The following is an 18,353-nucleotide window of genomic DNA, read 5'->3' as shown; positions in this document are numbered from 1 at the left end:
TCAGGCGTTTCTACTTTCCAATGCTGCAAATGAAATCCATGTACTGCCCATCTCCTGGGGACTGAGAGCAGGAAGAGATGTCAGGGATGCATCCTCTCCCACACAGCTAATTGGCCGATTCAAGGGTCCTAATTGGGTCATCAGCTGCGTTGATTTGCTGTAGTTACAACGATCCGAACGGCTGAGTTCCGGTGCCTTCCAGATGTCAAGACAAAGCCAACGCACATCTCTCATTTCATGGAGCTCTCCTCACCAGGGCTGGAAGGGGGCTGAGAAGGGGTATTTATAGCTGGGTAACAGTGCTGCAGGGGCGGCGGGAGGGAAGCGAGGGTGGTCTTTAACTGTCAACTGGACTGAGGTGGTACTGTATGCCAGGGTTTAGACCAGCTCTCCTTAACACGATATTAGAGTGAGAGTCACTTAGTTGGTATTCTAATCTAGAATACCTCCCAACAGTGGATGGCACTGTTGACCTGGTGGTGGTGTTGCATAACAAAAGAGAAAGAAATGGGTAAATGGGTTATGGGAGCATTCAAAGTCAACACTGACAGAACGGAGAGGGCTCTCAGAGCAGGAGAAGTTTCCCACCATGGTTTTACATTGGTTTTGCTGTCTGTATAAGACTCCTTGTGTCTCAGAGCACTGTGTAGGCTGTAACTGTTTTCCATTTTATATTACTCCTTCTTTGAAGTTAATTACAGCAAAATTAACATAGGGGAGATTGGGGTATGTTTAGCCATTTGTTTTACATTTAGCATTTTCAGTCAAGGGAAATATAGTATTCTTTTTAACAAAGATATCTACACATGTTTCAGGATATTGTGTATCCCAGGAAATGATCAGAATTCATGTAAACATTACAGTTTAAAAACATCTTGTCCAAATAGTGGTCTCTTGGCAAAACGTACCCCACCTTGCATTATGTCTGGGAAGAAAACATTTCAATTTACTCAACATCTTAAAATTATCTACTTTGGTTTGATACAAGCATCATGAAACCTCTAACACAATAAATGAATTTAGCTCGGAGGAAATCTAGCTTACCACTTTTTCCATATGGTTTCTTACTTCACAGACTCCATGAAATGATGACCTCATCCCAAATATTTGGTTAAATTATTCATTTTGTGTATGGTTTCTTAGACACAATGGTGGCTGCTCAACAAAGCAGCAGCAACAGACAAGCACTAAACTCAAGAGTGCAAACGAAAGAACAAATAAAACATTTATCATATATAGGCCTCTTCCTTGAATCTTCCGATTCGTCTGTGTCTTCCACAAAGGCTTCATGCTACTGGTGAAACTGCAATGTTTTCTTCACACTTATGACAGAGCAACGACAGAAGAAAACAATTAAACTAAATCCAACCACGGCAATAACAGTGGCAAGGAAACAAAAAAAACAGGTAAGCTTTGGGTCTTTGGGGAGGGAATAAAATGGCGCTGGAAGAAATGGCAGCAGTTTTACGGGCGCCCAACCAATTGTGCTATTATGTGTTTTTTTTTGCGTTATTTGTAACTTATTTTGTACATAATCTTTCTGCAACCGTATCTTACGGCAGAAAAGAGCTTCTGGATATCAGGACAGAGATCACTCACCTCGGATTAGACTAAGATTTTTTTCTACAACAAGCAGGACATTCTCCAAGCTCCCGACAAGGCCAACATCCCAGTTATTTGCAAGAGGAACAGACGCAGGTACAGAGGACACAGAACAGAGCGGGGTGCCTCGTTGGGATCCGCAGAAGGACGTGCAATCATTGGACAACGTGCAATCATTGGACAATAAATTAGACGAAATACGATCACGAATATCCTACCAACGGGACATCAAAAACTGTAATATCTTATGTTTCACGGAATCGTGGCTGAATGATGACATGGAGATTCAGCTAGCAGGATATACGCTGCACCGGAAAGATAAAACAGCACACTCCGTTAAGACGAGGGAGGGCTGTCTGTGCATATTTGTAAACAACAGCTGGTGTACGAAATCTAAGGAAGTCTCTAAATTTTGCTCGCCTGAAGTAGAGTATAGTGTGATAAATTGCAGACCACACTACTTGCCTAGAGTTTTCAGCTATACTTTTTGTGGCTGTTTATTTACCACCAAAGACTGATGCTGGCACTAAGACGGCACTCAGTCAGCTGTATAAGGAAATAAGGAAATAAGCAAACAGGAAACCGCTCACCCAGGGGCTGCGCTCCTAGTGGCAAAAATTAAAGCAGGAAGCACCAGTGACTCGGTCTATAAAAAAGTGGTCAGATGAAGCAGATGCTAAACTACAGGACTGTTTTGCTATCAGAGACTGGAACATGTTCCGGGATTCTTCCGATGGCATTGAGGAGTACACCACATCAGTCATTGGCTTTATCAAAAAGTGCATTGAGTACGTCGTCCCCACAGACTGTACGTACACACCCCAAACAGAAGCCATGGATTACATGCAACATTTGCACTGAGCTAAAGGGTAGAGCTTCCACTTTCAAGGTGCGGGACTCTAATCCGGGAAGCTTATAAGAAATCCTGCTATGCCCTCCGACGAACCATCAAACAGGCAAAGCGTCAATACAGGGCTAAGATTGAATCGTACTATACCAGCTCCGACGCTTGTCCTATGTGGAAGGGCTTGCAAACTATTACAAACTATAAAGGGAAGCACAGCCGCGAGCTGCCCAGTGACACGAGCCTACCAGACGAGCTAAATCACTTCTATGCTCGCTTCGAGGCAAACAACACTGATGCATGCATGAGAGAATCAGCTGTTCAGGGCGACTGTGTGATCAGACTCTCCATAGCCGACGTGAGTAAGACCTTTAAACAGGGCGTGTGCTCCGGGAATGTGCTGACCAACTGGCAGGTGTCTTCACTGACATTTTCAACATGTCCCTGATTGAGTTTGTAATATTAACATGTTTCAAGCAGACCACCATAGTCCCTGTGCCCAAGAACACGAAGGCAACCTGCCTAAATAACTACAGACCCGTAGCACTCACATTCGTAGCCATGAAGTGTTTTGAAAGGCTGGTAAGGGCTCACATCAACACCATTATCTCAGAAACCCTAGCCCACTCCAATTTGCATAATGCACAAACAAATCCACAGATGATGCCATCTCTATTGCACTCCACATTGCCCTTTCCCACCTGGACAAAAGGAACAGCTATGTGAGAATGATATTCATTAACTACAGCTCAGCGTTTAACACCATAGGACCCTCAAAGCTCGTCACTAAGCTAAGGATCCTGGGACTAAACACCTCTGCCACGCTGATCCTCAACACTGGAGCCCCCTAGGGGTGCGTGCTCAGTTCCCTCCTGTACTCCCTATTCACTCACGACTGCATGGTCAGGCACGACTCCAACACCATCATTAAGTTTGCAGACGACACAACAGTGGTAGGCCTGATCCCCGACAATGACGAGACAGCATACAGGGAGGAGGTCAGAGACCTGGCCGGGTGGTGCCAGAATAACAACCGCTCCCTCAACGTAACCAAGACTAAGGAGATGATTGTGGACTACAGGAAAAGGAGGGCCGAGCACGCCCCCATTCTCATCGACGGGGCTGTAGTGGAGCAGGTTGAGAGCTTCAAGTTCCTTGGTGTCCACATCACCAACAAACTAGAATGGTCCAAATACACCAAGACAGTCGTGAAGAAGGCACGACAAAGCCTATTCCCCCTCAGGAGACTGAAAACATTTGGCATGGGTCCTCAGATCCTGAAAAGGTTCTACAGCTGCAACATCGAGAGCATCTGGTTGCATCACTGCCTGGTACGGCAATTGCTCGGCCTCCGACCGTAAGGCACTACAGAGGGTAGTGCGTACGTCCCAGTACATCACTGGGGCTAAGCTGCCTGCCATCCAGGACCTCTACACTAGGAGGTGTCAGAGGAAGGCCCTAAAGACCCCAGCCACCCCAGTCATAGACTATTCTCTCTACTATTGCTTGGCAAGAGGTACCAGAGTGCCAAGTCTCAGACAAAAAGGCTTCTCAACAGTTTTTACCCCCAAGCCAAGATTCCTGAACAGGAAATCAAATGGCTACCCGGACTATTTACATTGTGTGCCCCCCCCAACACCTCATTTACGCTGCTGCTACTCTCCGTTTATTATATATGCATAGTCACTTTAACTATACATTCATGTACATACTACCTCAATTGGCCCGACCAACCAGTGCCCCCGCACATTGGCTAACCGGGCTATTTGCATTGTGTCCCGCCCCCCGCCAAACCCTATTTTACGCTACTGCTACTCTCTGTTTATCATATATGCATAGTCACTTTAACCATATCTACATGTACATACCACCTCAATCAGCCTGACTAACCGGTGCCTGTATGTAGCCTCGCTACTGTTATTTTTCACTGTCTTTTTACTGTTGTTTTATTTCTTTACTTACCTATTGTTCACCTAATACCTTTTTTGTACTGTTGGTTAGAGCCTTTAAGTAAGCATTTCACTGTAAGGTGTTGTATTCGCCACACGTGACAAATAAACCTTGATTTGATTTGATTTCTATGTGGTGGGAATCCTTTAAGTCGCTGATGTGGAAGAGAGAGAAAGTATCCCTAGGGCTCTCTCCTAGCTGTGACTCTCCCCAGGGCTGGGCACAACTGCTGTGCTGTGTCCCCCATGCTCATAGCACATCATGCAACAAATGAGTCCAACAGGATGGTCTGACAGCATTTATGCCCCAAAGGCCCACTGCACCAAATAGAGGAGATGGGAAGCTATATAGTCTGTAGTGTTATTGCTCTGTCAGGCTGTTATCAGCCTATAAAACACTTCATTCAAAGGTTCTGTTAAACACATGCAGCTGTTAGGTTTTATGTGGATGCTTAGTGTTCACAAGGGACAGTGGTACAACTCTGGAATCTGGTAATGGGGAAGGGTTGACTAGGGTTATCAAACTGAGTAAAAGCTGTAGACAACATGCTCTTATGGATCCCCCAAGCACTGGCTGCTTATCACATGGTGATTTAATGGCTGACAATAGGGGAAGTGGCTGTCATGGGTCCCACAGAAAAACCGTAGCTCATTACGAATGGTAATACACACAATCAAGGGTTTTATTAGACCTGCCAACAGCAACAGTGACCATGGGACTCTGTCTGCTCCATCGGTCTCTTAGAAACTCTGAGCTTTAAGGGGCCGCTGGTAGTTTGGAAATGTGAATGCCCCCTCCTTTTTCAATATAGGCAGTATGCAAATTGGCCTCATGAAAAACCTACTGGGGACTCAATATTGCTGTGAAAATTAATCTCATCAAGAAGCAAAATACTGTAATAAAAAAGGATCTGAAAACAGAGACTGAAAGGGAAATGTAACACTCCATGTTGCAGTTCAATCTGTAACACCAAGGGCTTGTGTTTAGAACACTGAAGGCATATGTTGTAAGCAGAGGGTGGAGGCCAATCAACCAAATGGTGGCTGGTTGTATCAATGAGGGTGCACCTCAAGCATGCCTACTTAATAAAGTGTGAATGTATGTGAATGAGTCTAAAATGGTAAAATGTCAGTCTATATGAAGTTTGGCAAATTCACTCTTCAGCATATTACATTTTCCTAATAATTATCTCCCATTGTCCCGTACAGCACACTAACCAGGTAAATAAGTGGGATGTATCAGGTCCACTGTAGCTCAGTTGGTAGAGCATGGCGAAGCATAGGGAAGTCAAGAACAAATATACTCAGTCAGTTAGCTTTCCTAAGGCTAGCTTTCACAAACAGAAATTTGCTTCCTGTAGCACTAATTCCAAAAGGTTTTGGGACGCTGTCAAGTCCACGGAGAATAAGAGCACCTCCTCCCAGCTGCCCACTGCACTGAGGATAGGAAACACTGTCACCACTGATAACTCTACGATGATTGATCATTTCAAAATAATTTTTCCACGGCTGGCCATGCTTTCCACCTGGCTACCCCTACCCTGGCCAACATCTCAGCACCCCCTGCAGCAACTTGCCCAAACCCCCGCTTCTCCTTCACCCAAATCCAGACAGCTGATGTTCTGAAAGAACTGCAAAATCTGGATACCTAAAAACCAGCTGGGCTAGACAATCTGGACCCTTTCTTTCTAAAATTATCCGCCAGAATTGTTGCAACCCCAATTACTAGCCAATTCAACCACACTTCGTATCGTCTGAGATCCCCAAAGATTGGAAAGCTGCCGCGGTCATCCCCCTCTTCAAAGGGGGAGACACTCTAGACCCAAACTGTTACAGACATATATCCATCCTGCCTTTCTAAAATCTTCGAAAACCAAGTTAATAAACACCTCACCGACCATTTCGAATCCCACCGTACCTTCTCCACTATGTAATCTGGTTTCCAAGCTGGTCATGGGTGCACCTCAGCCACGTTCAAGGACCTAAACGATATCATAACCGGCATCGACAAGAGACAGTACTGTGCAGCAGTCTTCATCAACCTGGCCAAGGCTTTCGACTCTGTCAATCACCACATTCTTATCGGCAGACTCAATGACCTTGGCTTCTCAAATGACTGCCTCCCCTGGTTCACCAACTACTTCTCAGAGTTCAGTGTGTCAAATCGGAGGGCCTGTTGTCCGGACATCTGGCAGTCTCTATGGGGATGCCACATGGTTCAATTCTCGTGCCGACTCTTTTCTCTGTATACATCAATGATGTTGCTCTTGCTGCTGGTGATTTTCTGATCCACCTCTACGCAGACGACACCATTCTATATACTTCTGGCCCTTCTTTGGACACTGTGCTAACAAACCTCCAAACAAGCTTCAACGCCATACAACACTCCTTCCGTGACCTCTAACTGCTTTTAAATGCAAGTAAAACTAAGTGCATGCTCTTCAACCGATTGCTGCCCGCACCCTCCCGCCCGACTAGCATCACTACTCTGGATGGTTCTGACCTAGAATATGTGGACAACTACAAATACCTAGGTGTCTGGTAAGACTGTAAACTCTCCTTCCAGATTCACATTAAGCATCTCCAATCCCAAATTAAATCTAGAATCAGCTTCCTATTTGCGACAAAGCCTCCTTCACTTATTCCGCCAAACATACCCTCGTAAAACTGACTATTCTACCGATCCTTGACTTCGGCGATGTCATTTACAAAATAGCCTCCAACACTGTACTCAGCAAACTGGATGTAGTCTATCACAATGCCATCCGTTTTATCACGAAAGCCCCGTATACTACCCACCACTGTGACCTGTATGCTCTCGTTGGCTGGCCCTCACTACATATTTGCCACCAAACCCAGTGGCTCCAGGTCATCTATACGTTTTTGCTAGGTAAAGCCCCGCCTTAGCTCACTGGTCACCATAGCAACACCCACCCGTAGCACGCGCTCCAGCAGGTATATTGCACTGGTCATCCCCAAAGCCAACACTTCCTTTGGCCACCTTTCCTTCCAGTTCCCTGCTGCCAATGACTGGAACAAATTGCAAAAATCTCTGAAGCTGGAGTCTTATATCTCCCTCTCCAACTTTAAGCATCAGCTGTCTGAGCAGCTTACCGATCACTGTACCTGTAAATAGTACACCCAACTACCTAATGCCCCATATTATTACTTACCCTCTTGCTCTTTTGCACCCCAGTATCTCTACTTGCACATTATCATCTGCACATCTATCACTCCAGTATTAATGCTAAATTGTAATTATATTCGCCTCTAGGGCCTTACCTCTCTACATCTGCACACACTGTACATAGATTTTTCTATTTTTCTTTTGTGTTATTGACTATGTTTGTTTATGTGTAACTCTGTGTTATTGTTTTTGTCGCACTGTTTTGCTTTATCTTGGCCAGGTCGCAGTTGTAAATGAGAACTTGTTCTCAATTGGCCTACCTGGTTAAATAAAAGATTAAATCAAAATAATAAAAAATTGCAACGTCAGAATTTTGGGTTCGATTCCCGGGACCACCCATATATCAAATGTATGCACACATGACTGTAACTCACTTTGGATAAAAGTGCCTGCTAAATGACATAATTATATTATGTATATTATACAGTATATCACAAAAGTGAGAACACCCCTCACATTTTTGTAAAAATTTGAGTATATCTTTTCATGTGACAACACTGAAGAAATGACACTTTGCTACAATGTAAAGTAGTGAGTGTACAGCTTGTATAACAGTGTAAATTTGCTGTCCCCTCAAAATAACTCAACACACAGCCATTAATGTCTAAACTGCTGGCAACAAAAGTGAGTACACCCCTAAGTGAAAATGTGAGGGGTGTACTCCCTTTTGTGATATACTGTATATTATTATACTATATAGTATTATTATATTAAATGGGAGATGGCTCTTGTGGACAATGCAACAGAAATGTGCTTTAGTGTAAAAGGTTTTTCCATGAACTCTGCAGCACCATGACAGAGGTAAGATAAGAACACTGTTATTAGAGGCTAGATTCTCACAAAACTAATCACTCTCTAATGGACTATTATCAAAGGCCAAATAGGGGTTACCTGTATGAGTGTGAAATGTGTTTTTTTTGCATATCCCAACTACCCCTGAGACAAATACCTTGCTTACCAACCCATGTACCATACCCAGCAGCGCTATAACATATGTCCATTTAACATAGAACACAGCTTGTCCACAATTACGTTATGGCCTATGAGCATAGGACACTTTTGAATAAAATGACATAAATTGGTAAATAAATACATCCAATTGGTCTGCGTATCTAAGCATAACATTGTGTTTTATGCACCCAACAAGCAGAGAGCAACAAAGCCTCCTGTACTCAACAGACATTCTGGGTATTGAAGAGTGGAGGTACAGTGAGTAATCATGGGTATATCCTGACTAGTGGGTCTGGGGGTTTCCGATATGAGGCTTAAAGATCAACTCAGCTGCTAATGTGCTAATGAACATTTCAATCAGTCTGGCCTACTTATAAAAAAAACATTTTAATACCAACCCTCAATGCTTTGTACAGATACGTCTATCTCCCATCATCCATTGGTTGAGTTTGCATTGTGTGGACAGGTTTGGGGTGAATGAATGCCTAGGAAACCGATAAGAGGGTTTGAAACCTTGTATGAAAGGCAGATTTATTTTTTTCTCTAAAAATCAGACAGACCACACACCAATCAGCATCAATGTAAAAAGATCCCACCTCAGATTTGGGTACTTTGTTGCTCTCTGAATCATGCCTCTATCAACGCTTGATTGATTGCCTAATGGTCAGAGGCATAGGTTACAGCATGTGACAATGGCTAAAAATCATCCAGGGATATGAAAGGATATGTGAGAAATGTATTAGCTAAGGCTTACATGGATTCAAAGTGGGCTACATTTGACCAATCAAATTCCCAAATGAATTGGGTTCCTAATTGAATGGGTTGTGTGGATCCCCTTTTTAATCTGACCAGCAATCAGCTTGGATTGGTAACAACAAAAATAAATCATGAACGAGAGCATACATAGTCACAATCCTTCTCATCGCGCTATGATCAACCTCCCAAGCCGAGCATGAGGCCGAATGGCATGATTCCAGTCACGAATGTTTCAAATGGCTTTGGCTCACACAGCTGGACATTTCAGAGCTCTTGAATGGATAAGTCTGTCAGACGTTTTCATACCGCAAACCGGGAGTCAATTTGAATGTGTATCACGAAGGAAGGCCTCTGTTCTTATTAATTGTGAAAAATTGCCTCCATCCAGTTAGATGGAATGAATTAGTGCTAATCAATGTTCCCTTTAAACTGCGCGTGTGCGAGAACGCGCACCTCCTCCAAGACTGCTGTGCAGAAGAAATGCCAGGCCGTACCCAGACGGAAGAGATTGAACTTCACTGAGTTCGCCCCATTAGATTAGACTATATAGATCAACGTTTTTTTCTGTGATCGAATCAACATTATATCAGCAAAACAAAACAAATCTAACTTTGCAAGATTTAGTCTTTGATTTTGTTGTAGGCAGAGCCAGAGCGCAAAGGAGTAGAATTCTATTGGCGAGGGTAGGCCACGAGCGGCCTTTCAATCACCCGCAATTGAATGCCCTTTTCAGATCAGAGCGAAGAGCCGCGCATGTGCACATTTGTTGATATTCTTTGCTAGTTAGCGAGTTATTAGCCCAGTTATGGATAAGTATAGGTAAGCCTTGGGGAGTTACTGGTTCCTACAAGAGCACAAAACATGTTGGCTACATTTCAAGTAGTCTTTGAAAAGCCAGTCAGGCAAAAAGCTTACTTCTTAATTAAAGGGGCAGTGATGTATTTTGACGCAGGCTTGAATTTGCAAATAAGCCAATAGGCAGAGGCAGCCTACATTGTCTAATTCTCTGTATGGTAATAATAAATCACTGTTATTTTGTAAAGTGGTTTCTTGCATGATACAATGCAATTTACAGTCACCTATTTGGCCCACGGTGTTACAGAACAGACCCTAGTAAAAAAATCAATGTCAAGCCCTTCATAATGTAAACACGTTATTAAAAGTGTCATAAAATGTAGGCCTGCATTGAACACCACATATAGGCTAATGTAGGCTATATCATAGAAATCAAACGCTATTTTCATGTAAAAATGTTATGTGATTTGCTCCATTGGTTTTGTTGGTACGCCTACATTACGCTCAAATAGCCACAATAGCCTATTGGCTACTGTCTAAAACTGCAAGGGTACAGCCTCAGTGTTCACTGAACATCAGTGCCGGAATTTGCATAAAATTCTCACAAGGTTCAAGTTTCCGGCTCACAAGACTCAGTGCCCTAAAACATTAGAGGGAACATTGGTGCCAATAAGTCCATTTGTTTGAGATTGAGGCCTGCAGGCTTCATCTAATGCCTATAGGCCTAGTAGGATGTACCCAACAGACGGCGTGTGATATGGACACATCTCAACAGCAGACCAGTGGGTCAAAGTAATGTTTACTGATTCAAGCGTTTAAAATCATACAGGTTAGTTCATTCCTACAAAGTATTTTCTGTGCTACAGCTTCATTATGCTTCACCTTTGATTCAGATGGGGATCATGGCCCTTTCCGACAGTTGCTCTCCATTTTGAGACGGGTTGGGGCATCATTTTCAATTTTACAGGAACATCCTTTTCAAGTGAATAATCCTACATCTTCAGGGAAGATTAGTCTTATCTTGAGGGCAGAAGAATCTTGTCCTTGGAGAGTAATAAATAATCTCTCGAGGGGATTATTTCGTGTCCTGAGTCAATTAAAATACTTTTTTGTAACACGATAATACAATTAATCCCTGAAATAATGAAAAAGTTCCATGGTTATTTCATATTACCTTGAGGTAAACTCTTCTTAGCCTATGTCTCCCACGGCTCCACACAAAGCCGCTAGTTTAATTTTTATTCAGTACTGTTCTATCACTGTGAAATAGAAATAAGCTTGTTCCACTTCACCTGTGTAGTTGTAGGCTACAATCTACTGCAAACCAACTTTTTACAACACATTCCTTGACTCTAGCCCCTCTACATACATAGCCTGTATAAAGAGAAAGGAAATTACTTTAAACTTCTATACCCCCTCTCACTTGTCAGTGGATTGGGTTTGATGTCATCTCTTGCAATAATCATGCAAAAGTACCTGGCGGAATGGTAATGTTCTTTTATGAAATTATACCTATTATCTGCTCCCTACATCTGGAGAATCCAATATGCCAGCAGCATATGTTATCCCAGGGAAGTCGACATGCTAGATTTCATACAATATGGCTGTCGCATGTGATCTTAAGGGACTTGTGCCATTAGGTTCCCCTCGACAGCCCTGCGCTATACACAAACCTCACAAATAATGCATTTAGTTAGCCTACAATCTGTATAATAAGCCAGCTGTAAAAAATACATCTGTGCAACTGGCAAAAATATTATTTTCTCTATTATCTTAAAATATAACATAGCTTTGCTCCATAACCAGCATTTAAAACAGTGTCAGCCTGCACGATTACACAACAGTTAGCCTAACGGAGGTAGGCAGTATTCTCTACTGTTGGGATAGAATTTGGAAGGCAGTAGAGTGCACTTGCCCCTCTAGGCATTCATTCTCTGACAGACAGTCATGAGCAGCAGAAGGAATAACAAAAATATAAGGAAGATGCAGTATTGTAGCTATCAGCACGGATCCTCCAACACACACTGACATGGTGCCCTTCAGGTCTGTTCACCACTGCTGAGGAAGTTCTCAACTTTTCCACTGCTAGTTATGTGACTGAGGAGTTTATCTATTCCTCCTGTATATAAACACTGACTCCCAGCAGAGCGCGAGACATTGCTCTACATTCACTGCCACTGCAGCTGGGGCTCTGTCACTCACCATGAAGCCTCCTGTTCTCCCGGTGCTGACAGACCTGGGAAGGGAACCTTTCTGCTGGTTGAGTGCAGGGGAGTGAGCCAATTAGAGGTGTTTGTCTGGGGAGCAGGAATTGTTAAAGACGCACTATGGGAGATTTCCCTCCGGTACAGGGATTTACACACCTTCATGAGACCCATTCCTTCATTCCTTAAAAATAGGAAAAGTAAATAAGCTGATATATCTTTTTGCGATGGCTCATTAATCATTCTAACAGCATAAAACTCAACAATGTTCTTCCATATTATTTTAATTTGACACCATGCTGTAGCAAACAAGGGCCTCCTCTGCTAGAGCAGAAATGGAAGCACTGAATCAAACTTGAATGAGACATTGCCATGACAGAGTGTATGTGGTAAGGTGGCTAACTTATTGGACTAATTCAAAGTAAAACAATATCTCAAAACATGTAAACACCTACAAACAGATTGGGATAACTGGATTGTATGCTGAAGGGTCTTTCCATTCAGAGAAAGTGAGCTTTCGGATTCCTTCAACATGTCTCATATGCCTAGATAACAGAGCAGCAGTGTTCTCTAGTGGTGAAAGAAGTGAATAGCACCACCAATTATAAACATTAAACACACTGCTTAAATATTAGGGATGCTTTATCTTTCTAACAACCTTCAGGCAAGTCTCATGTTGTTCACTATCATGGAACAATCACATTGTGAAAGGAGAAACTTGTTGAGCTAAACAGAGAACTAAGCCTAAGGTGACAGTTCTGTGTCAAAATGATGACTTTGCGTCTTAAATCCCTGATATACCTACTTAAGGTTTAGGATATAATTTAGCAACAAAAATGTTCAGTGTGACAAAACAATGTAATTTAATGCCTGCCAGTATTAGAGTAGGCATTACACAACATACCCATGTCTTTTCTTAACTGCCAGTCTGTCAAAGTCCAGGATTGTCCAGCCAATGGTCATGTTTTCTGTTAGATTTTATTGAATTTGGACGTCCTTAGGCACACGTCCGGTTCTGGGTAGTCCAGTAAGTTCACGAAACCAAGCTACAGAGAAAGAGAATAAAGTGAAAGTCAACCCACGTTTAACATCAGAGTCTGTTTGCTGGTCAATGTGTGTGCTGTGAGATAAGAAACAGCTACATTTCCCTTTACCTGGGATAATGATTAGCTACAGCGCACTGATATCAAGACGAAATTCGGACAAAAAAAAAACATCTAACAACTCTTAATACTGAGCTTTTACGCACATTGCAAGTACAAACCTGAATCTCTTTTTGTAATACAGTTGAAGTCAGAAGTTTACATACACTTAGGTTGGAGTCATTAAAACTCATTTGTCAACTACTCCACAAATTTCTTGTTAACAAACTGTAGTTTTGGCAAGTCGGTTAGGACATCTACTTTGTGCATGACACAAGTAATTTTTCCAACAATTGTTTCCAGACAGATTATTTCACTTATAGTTCACTGTATCACAATTTCAGTGGGTCAGAAGTTAAAATACACTAAGTTGACTGTGCATTTAAACAGCTTGGAAAATTCCAGAAAATGATGTCATGGCTTTAGAAGCTTCTGATAGGCTAATTGACATCATTTGAGTCAATTGGAGGTGTACCTGTGGATGTATTTCAAGGCCTACCTTCAAACTCTTTGCTTGACATCATGGGAAAATCAAGAGAAGTTAGCCAAAAACTCAGAAAAAAAATTGCAGACCTCCACAAGTCTGGTTCATCCTTTGGAGCAATTTCCAAACACCTGAAGGTACCACGTTCATCTGTTCCAACAATAGTACGCAAGTATAAACATCATGGGACAACGCAGCCGTCATACCTTCAGGAAGGAGACGCATTCTGTCTCCTAGAGATGAGCGTACTTTGGTGCGAAAAGTGAAAATCAATCCCAGAACAACAGCAAATTACCTTGTGAAGATGCTGGACGAAACAGGTACAAAAGTATCTATATTCACAGTAAAACTAGTTCTATATTGACAGAACCTGAAATGCAGCTCAGCAAGGAAGAAGCCACTGCTCCAAAACTGCCATAAAAAAACCAGACTACGGTTTGAAACTGCACATGGGGACAAAGATCGTACTTTTTGTAGAAATGTCCTCTGGTCTGATGAAACAAATAAAACTGTTTGGCCATAATGACCATCATTATGTTTGGAGGAAAAAGGCGGAGGCTTGCAAGCCGAAGAACTCCATCCCAACCGTGAAGCACGGCGGTGGCAGTATCATGTTGTGCTTTGCTGCAGGAGGGCCTGGTGCACTTCACAAAATAGATGGCATCATGAGGATGGAAAATGATGTGGATATACTGAAGCAACATCTCAAGACATCAGTCAGGAAGTTAAAGCTTGGTCGCAAATTGCTCTTCCAAAAGAACAATGACCCCAAGCATACTTACAAAGTTGTGACAAAATGGTTTAAGGACAACAAAGTCAAGGTATTGGAGTGGCCATCACAAAGCCCTGACCTCAATCCTATAGAAAATGTGTGGGCAGAACTGAAAAAGCGTGTGAAAAAATGTTTGACCCAAGTTAAACAATTTAAAGGCAATGCTACCAAATACTAATTGAGCGTATGTAAACTTCTGATCCACTGGGAATGTGATGAAATAAATAAAAGCTGAAATAAATCATTCTCTCTACTATTATTCTGACATTTCACATTCTTAAAATAAAGTGGTGATCCTAACAGACCTAAGACAGGGAACTTTTACTATGATTAAATGGCAGGAATTGTGAAAAACCGAGTTTAAATGTATTTGGCTAAGGTGTATGTAAACGTCCGACTTCAACTATACATTTCAAAATGCCATTGCTACTTTTCAGCCAGCACAGGTTTATTGCACCAGGTTTGTCTTATCTCTCAGCCATGTTGTCTGTATCAGTCAGAATCTACAGTAAATGTACTCAGAGAAAGGACCCTGGCTTTAGTAAACAGCAAAAGGCTACTTGGAAGTCAGACCACCAGACCATATTTACAGTAGACATTCATATAATATGAATTTTTGCAGTATTAATGATGTTATGTAGTATGACAAATCTGAGTTTAAAACTAAGAACCAATAGAGAGATAAGCGGTAACTGAGGTCATGGGAAAAAAATGCATTTTGTTTATTAAATTCTTGAACATCAAATAGTTAAGAATGTTCACTAAAAATGTACTTATAAAGATACTGATATGTTTGTATATGTATAAAAAATATATTTGAGAGAGATAAGACCATAGTCTCATTGAAAAACTGATGATGATGCTGGTCATAGGGTATGAACAGGTTAATTCTGAGAGTTCAGTGGGTCTGACTTTTTCTAGAAAGACTAGGCAGGTTTTCCATTCCAAACACAAATACACACGTCCTTCATTTAGTGGGTGGCTGTCTGTCGGTCTACCTCAGTCAAAATCGCTGAAATATAAGGTAAGGTAAACTATTCTGATTCACTTTCATCTTTTAAAATTACACATAATAGAAATGAATGTACACTTATAGTAGCTTGCATATTTTAGTAATGAATGTTTGCAGTAAAAAATAATAATTTGGAAATAGGCCTAGGCATTGCCTATACTATTGATCTTAAGTTGGTTCACGTAAAATCTGAGTAATCTGAGTACATATGTTAATTTATTGGCTTTCAGGGAGGACTTAAAATGTGAGAAAATACATGTTAATTACAAAGAGAATAAGCATATTAAGTAGTTTTAGATAAGGAGCACCAACATTGAGCTTACTTCCTTTGCTCTCTACCCCCAGCTGTTATGCACACGATTGTGCTACTGGTGTTGTGGGTACTGGGGACATCACTGGTGTTGCCAGACCCTGACACAGGGGGAGAGAAACCTACTGAGGAGCCCATTCCTTGTTCCAAGGGCTGCACCTGTCTACATGACGACTACAGTCTAGAGCTCAATGTCTACTGCAGCGCACGCAACTACACCCAGGCCCCCTCTGACGTGCCTGTCTCCACTCGCTCCCTCTGGCTGGATGGAAACCTGTTCACCACTCTGCCTGTCACCGCCTTCAAGGATCTCAGCAACTTGGATTTTCTGAATCTACAGAGCGGTCAGCTGGTGTCACTTGACTCCCAGGTGTTCAGAGGGCTTAAGTCGCTAGCTCACATCCACCTGGAGCGCAACCGAATCCGTTCATTGCCGGGCACTATCTTCCAGAACACGCCTAACCTCGCCTCGCTTAGTCTCCATAACAATCAACTGTCCCGCATTGAGGAGAAGTTGTTTTCTGGCCTCCCACATATGTGGCTTCTCAACTTGGGGTGGAACTCATTAGCAGTGTTGCCTGAGACTGGGTTCCATGACCTGCATGGCCTGAGGGAGCTGGTTCTTGCTGGGAATAGGCTGGCTTACTTACAGCCACAACTCTTCCAAGGTCTTACCGAGCTGAAGGAGTTGGACCTCACCGGAAATTACCTGAAGGTCATTAAGGCTAATGTGTTCATGAAGCTCCCCAAACTGCAAAAGCTTTACCTGGCTCAGAATCAGATAGTGACGGTGGTACCCAGAGCCTTTGTGGGTATGAAGTCCCTCAGATGGCTGGATCTCACAAACAATAAACTGTCAGCGCTCCACGATGAGACTTTCCTTGGTCTTCACAGCCTCCATGTGCTGCGGCTCTCCAACAACTCCATCAGTGGACTAAGGCCCAGGACTTTCCGTGACTTGCAGTACCTTGAAGAACTGCGTCTGAGCTACAACCGGATCCATGCCTTGGGGGACAGGATCTTTGAGGGGCTTGGACACCTGGAGGTTCTAGAGCTGGAGCACAACCAGGTGCAGGAGGCCCGGATGGGCACCTTCATGGGCCTCTCTCACCTGGCTGTCATTAACCTGTCTGGCAGCTGTTTCCGCAGTCTTCCAGACCAAGTGTTCAAAGGTCTCGCTAAGCTCCACAGTCTTCACCTGGATAAGGGCTGTCTGACCAGGGTCACAACCCAAGCTTTCATTGGACTATCGGGTCTGCGACGACTCTTTCTTCAAAACAACAACATCTCTGTGGTGGAGCGCCAGAGCTTCGTGGAACTCTTGGGCCTACAACAACTAGACCTGAGATTCAACAAGCTCGAGGTCCTAACCTCCCACACCTTCTACGGCCTGAAGAACCTGGACTATCTGCTGCTGTCCAGCAACCTGTTCCGTCAACTTCCCTCTGAGGCCCTCATGCCCTTGAAGCATCTCTCGTGGCTGGACCTCTCAGCTAACAGGCTGGAGATCCTGCACAATGGTACCATGCAGCTGCTGCCCAGGCTACGCTATCTAAACCTGAAAGATAACGCTCTTAGCAGCATTCCACCAGATATCCCAGACACCCTACACCAACTGTGGCTGACAGGGAACCGTTGGAAATGTGACTGCAGTGTCCTTCCCCTTAGAGACTACAGCTTGAGGAGACCACAGACGGTGCCCCGGCAAGTGGAAACCCTGGCTGAGGGAGAGGAACCCCACACTGTTGTCACCATCTACAACAATATAACATGTAACAGCCCTCCAGGCTTGGTTGGCCATGACCTGAGGGATATCAGCAACGAACATTTCAACAACTGCTGAAGGGGTCAAAGATGCCAGACATTTGGAAGACAATAATTTCAAAATAATTGTTATTAGCCTACAATTTTCCCTGTACATTCAATGATTTAGCCAATATTAATTATTTCTCAAAATATGTAATGTAACAAAATATTTTTGCTACTGTGGTAATTAGGCCCTACATGTTGCAAGTATGTAGCTTTTGCATCATACACTTTTAGTTAGTTTCATATTTCATGAAATGTTCATTAACATTGCAAGTAAGCATACTAGAATACACAGTGTACAGTACATTTAGCTTTTAGGACATGTTTCAAAGCACTTTTGAATGGGTGACTATTAAACTCCTCCTTTGAATAAACACAAGTCATGTTTGTTTTTGTCCTCTGAATAAATATTTAAGAGACAGATTTGCTCAACAAGGAATTGGTCACACAACCAAATATAGATATAGGCCCTAGGTAAACAATAGCAGCCTTTACCAATTAAAGGTGCAGAGGCCCAGCTATTGAGGGGCCAGATG

The 18,353-nt window shown here is 42.8% G+C and overlaps 1 protein-coding gene and 1 long non-coding RNA gene across 5 annotated transcripts in view; one reads left to right on the top strand and one right to left on the bottom strand.

Moving 5' to 3' along the window:
- Positions 1-13,593, bottom strand: part of LOC112225842 — a 38,704-nt gene extending 25,111 nt beyond the window's left edge. For 2 of the 4 annotated variants that reach the window (XR_006080125.1, XR_002949648.1), the window contains exon 1: positions 13,193-13,431. This is a non-coding gene — a long non-coding RNA (uncharacterized LOC112225842). Of the gene's footprint in view, positions 1-13,192; positions 13,432-13,552 lie in introns of those variants that run through there. The other 2 variants (XR_002949649.1, XR_002949650.2) reach the window with 2 other exon arrangements.
- A 2,010-nt stretch (positions 13,594-15,603) lies between these two features.
- Positions 15,604-18,191, top strand: igfals (insulin-like growth factor binding protein, acid labile subunit). Its single transcript, XM_024390278.1, has 2 exons — positions 15,604-15,710; positions 16,044-18,191. The coding sequence occupies exon 2, from the start codon at positions 16,049-16,051 to the stop codon at positions 17,849-17,851; it is 1,803 nt and encodes a 600-aa protein (XP_024246046.1). The 5' UTR covers positions 15,604-15,710; positions 16,044-16,048; the 3' UTR covers positions 17,852-18,191.
- Positions 18,192-18,353: the final 162 nt, after the last annotated feature.

Source organism: Oncorhynchus tshawytscha, linkage group LG27 (genome assembly GCF_018296145.1).
Source record: "Oncorhynchus tshawytscha isolate Ot180627B linkage group LG27, Otsh_v2.0, whole genome shotgun sequence".
NCBI classification, from domain to species: domain Eukaryota; kingdom Metazoa; phylum Chordata; class Actinopteri; order Salmoniformes; family Salmonidae; genus Oncorhynchus; species Oncorhynchus tshawytscha.
This window is presented reverse-complemented; position numbering and strand designations above follow the sequence as displayed.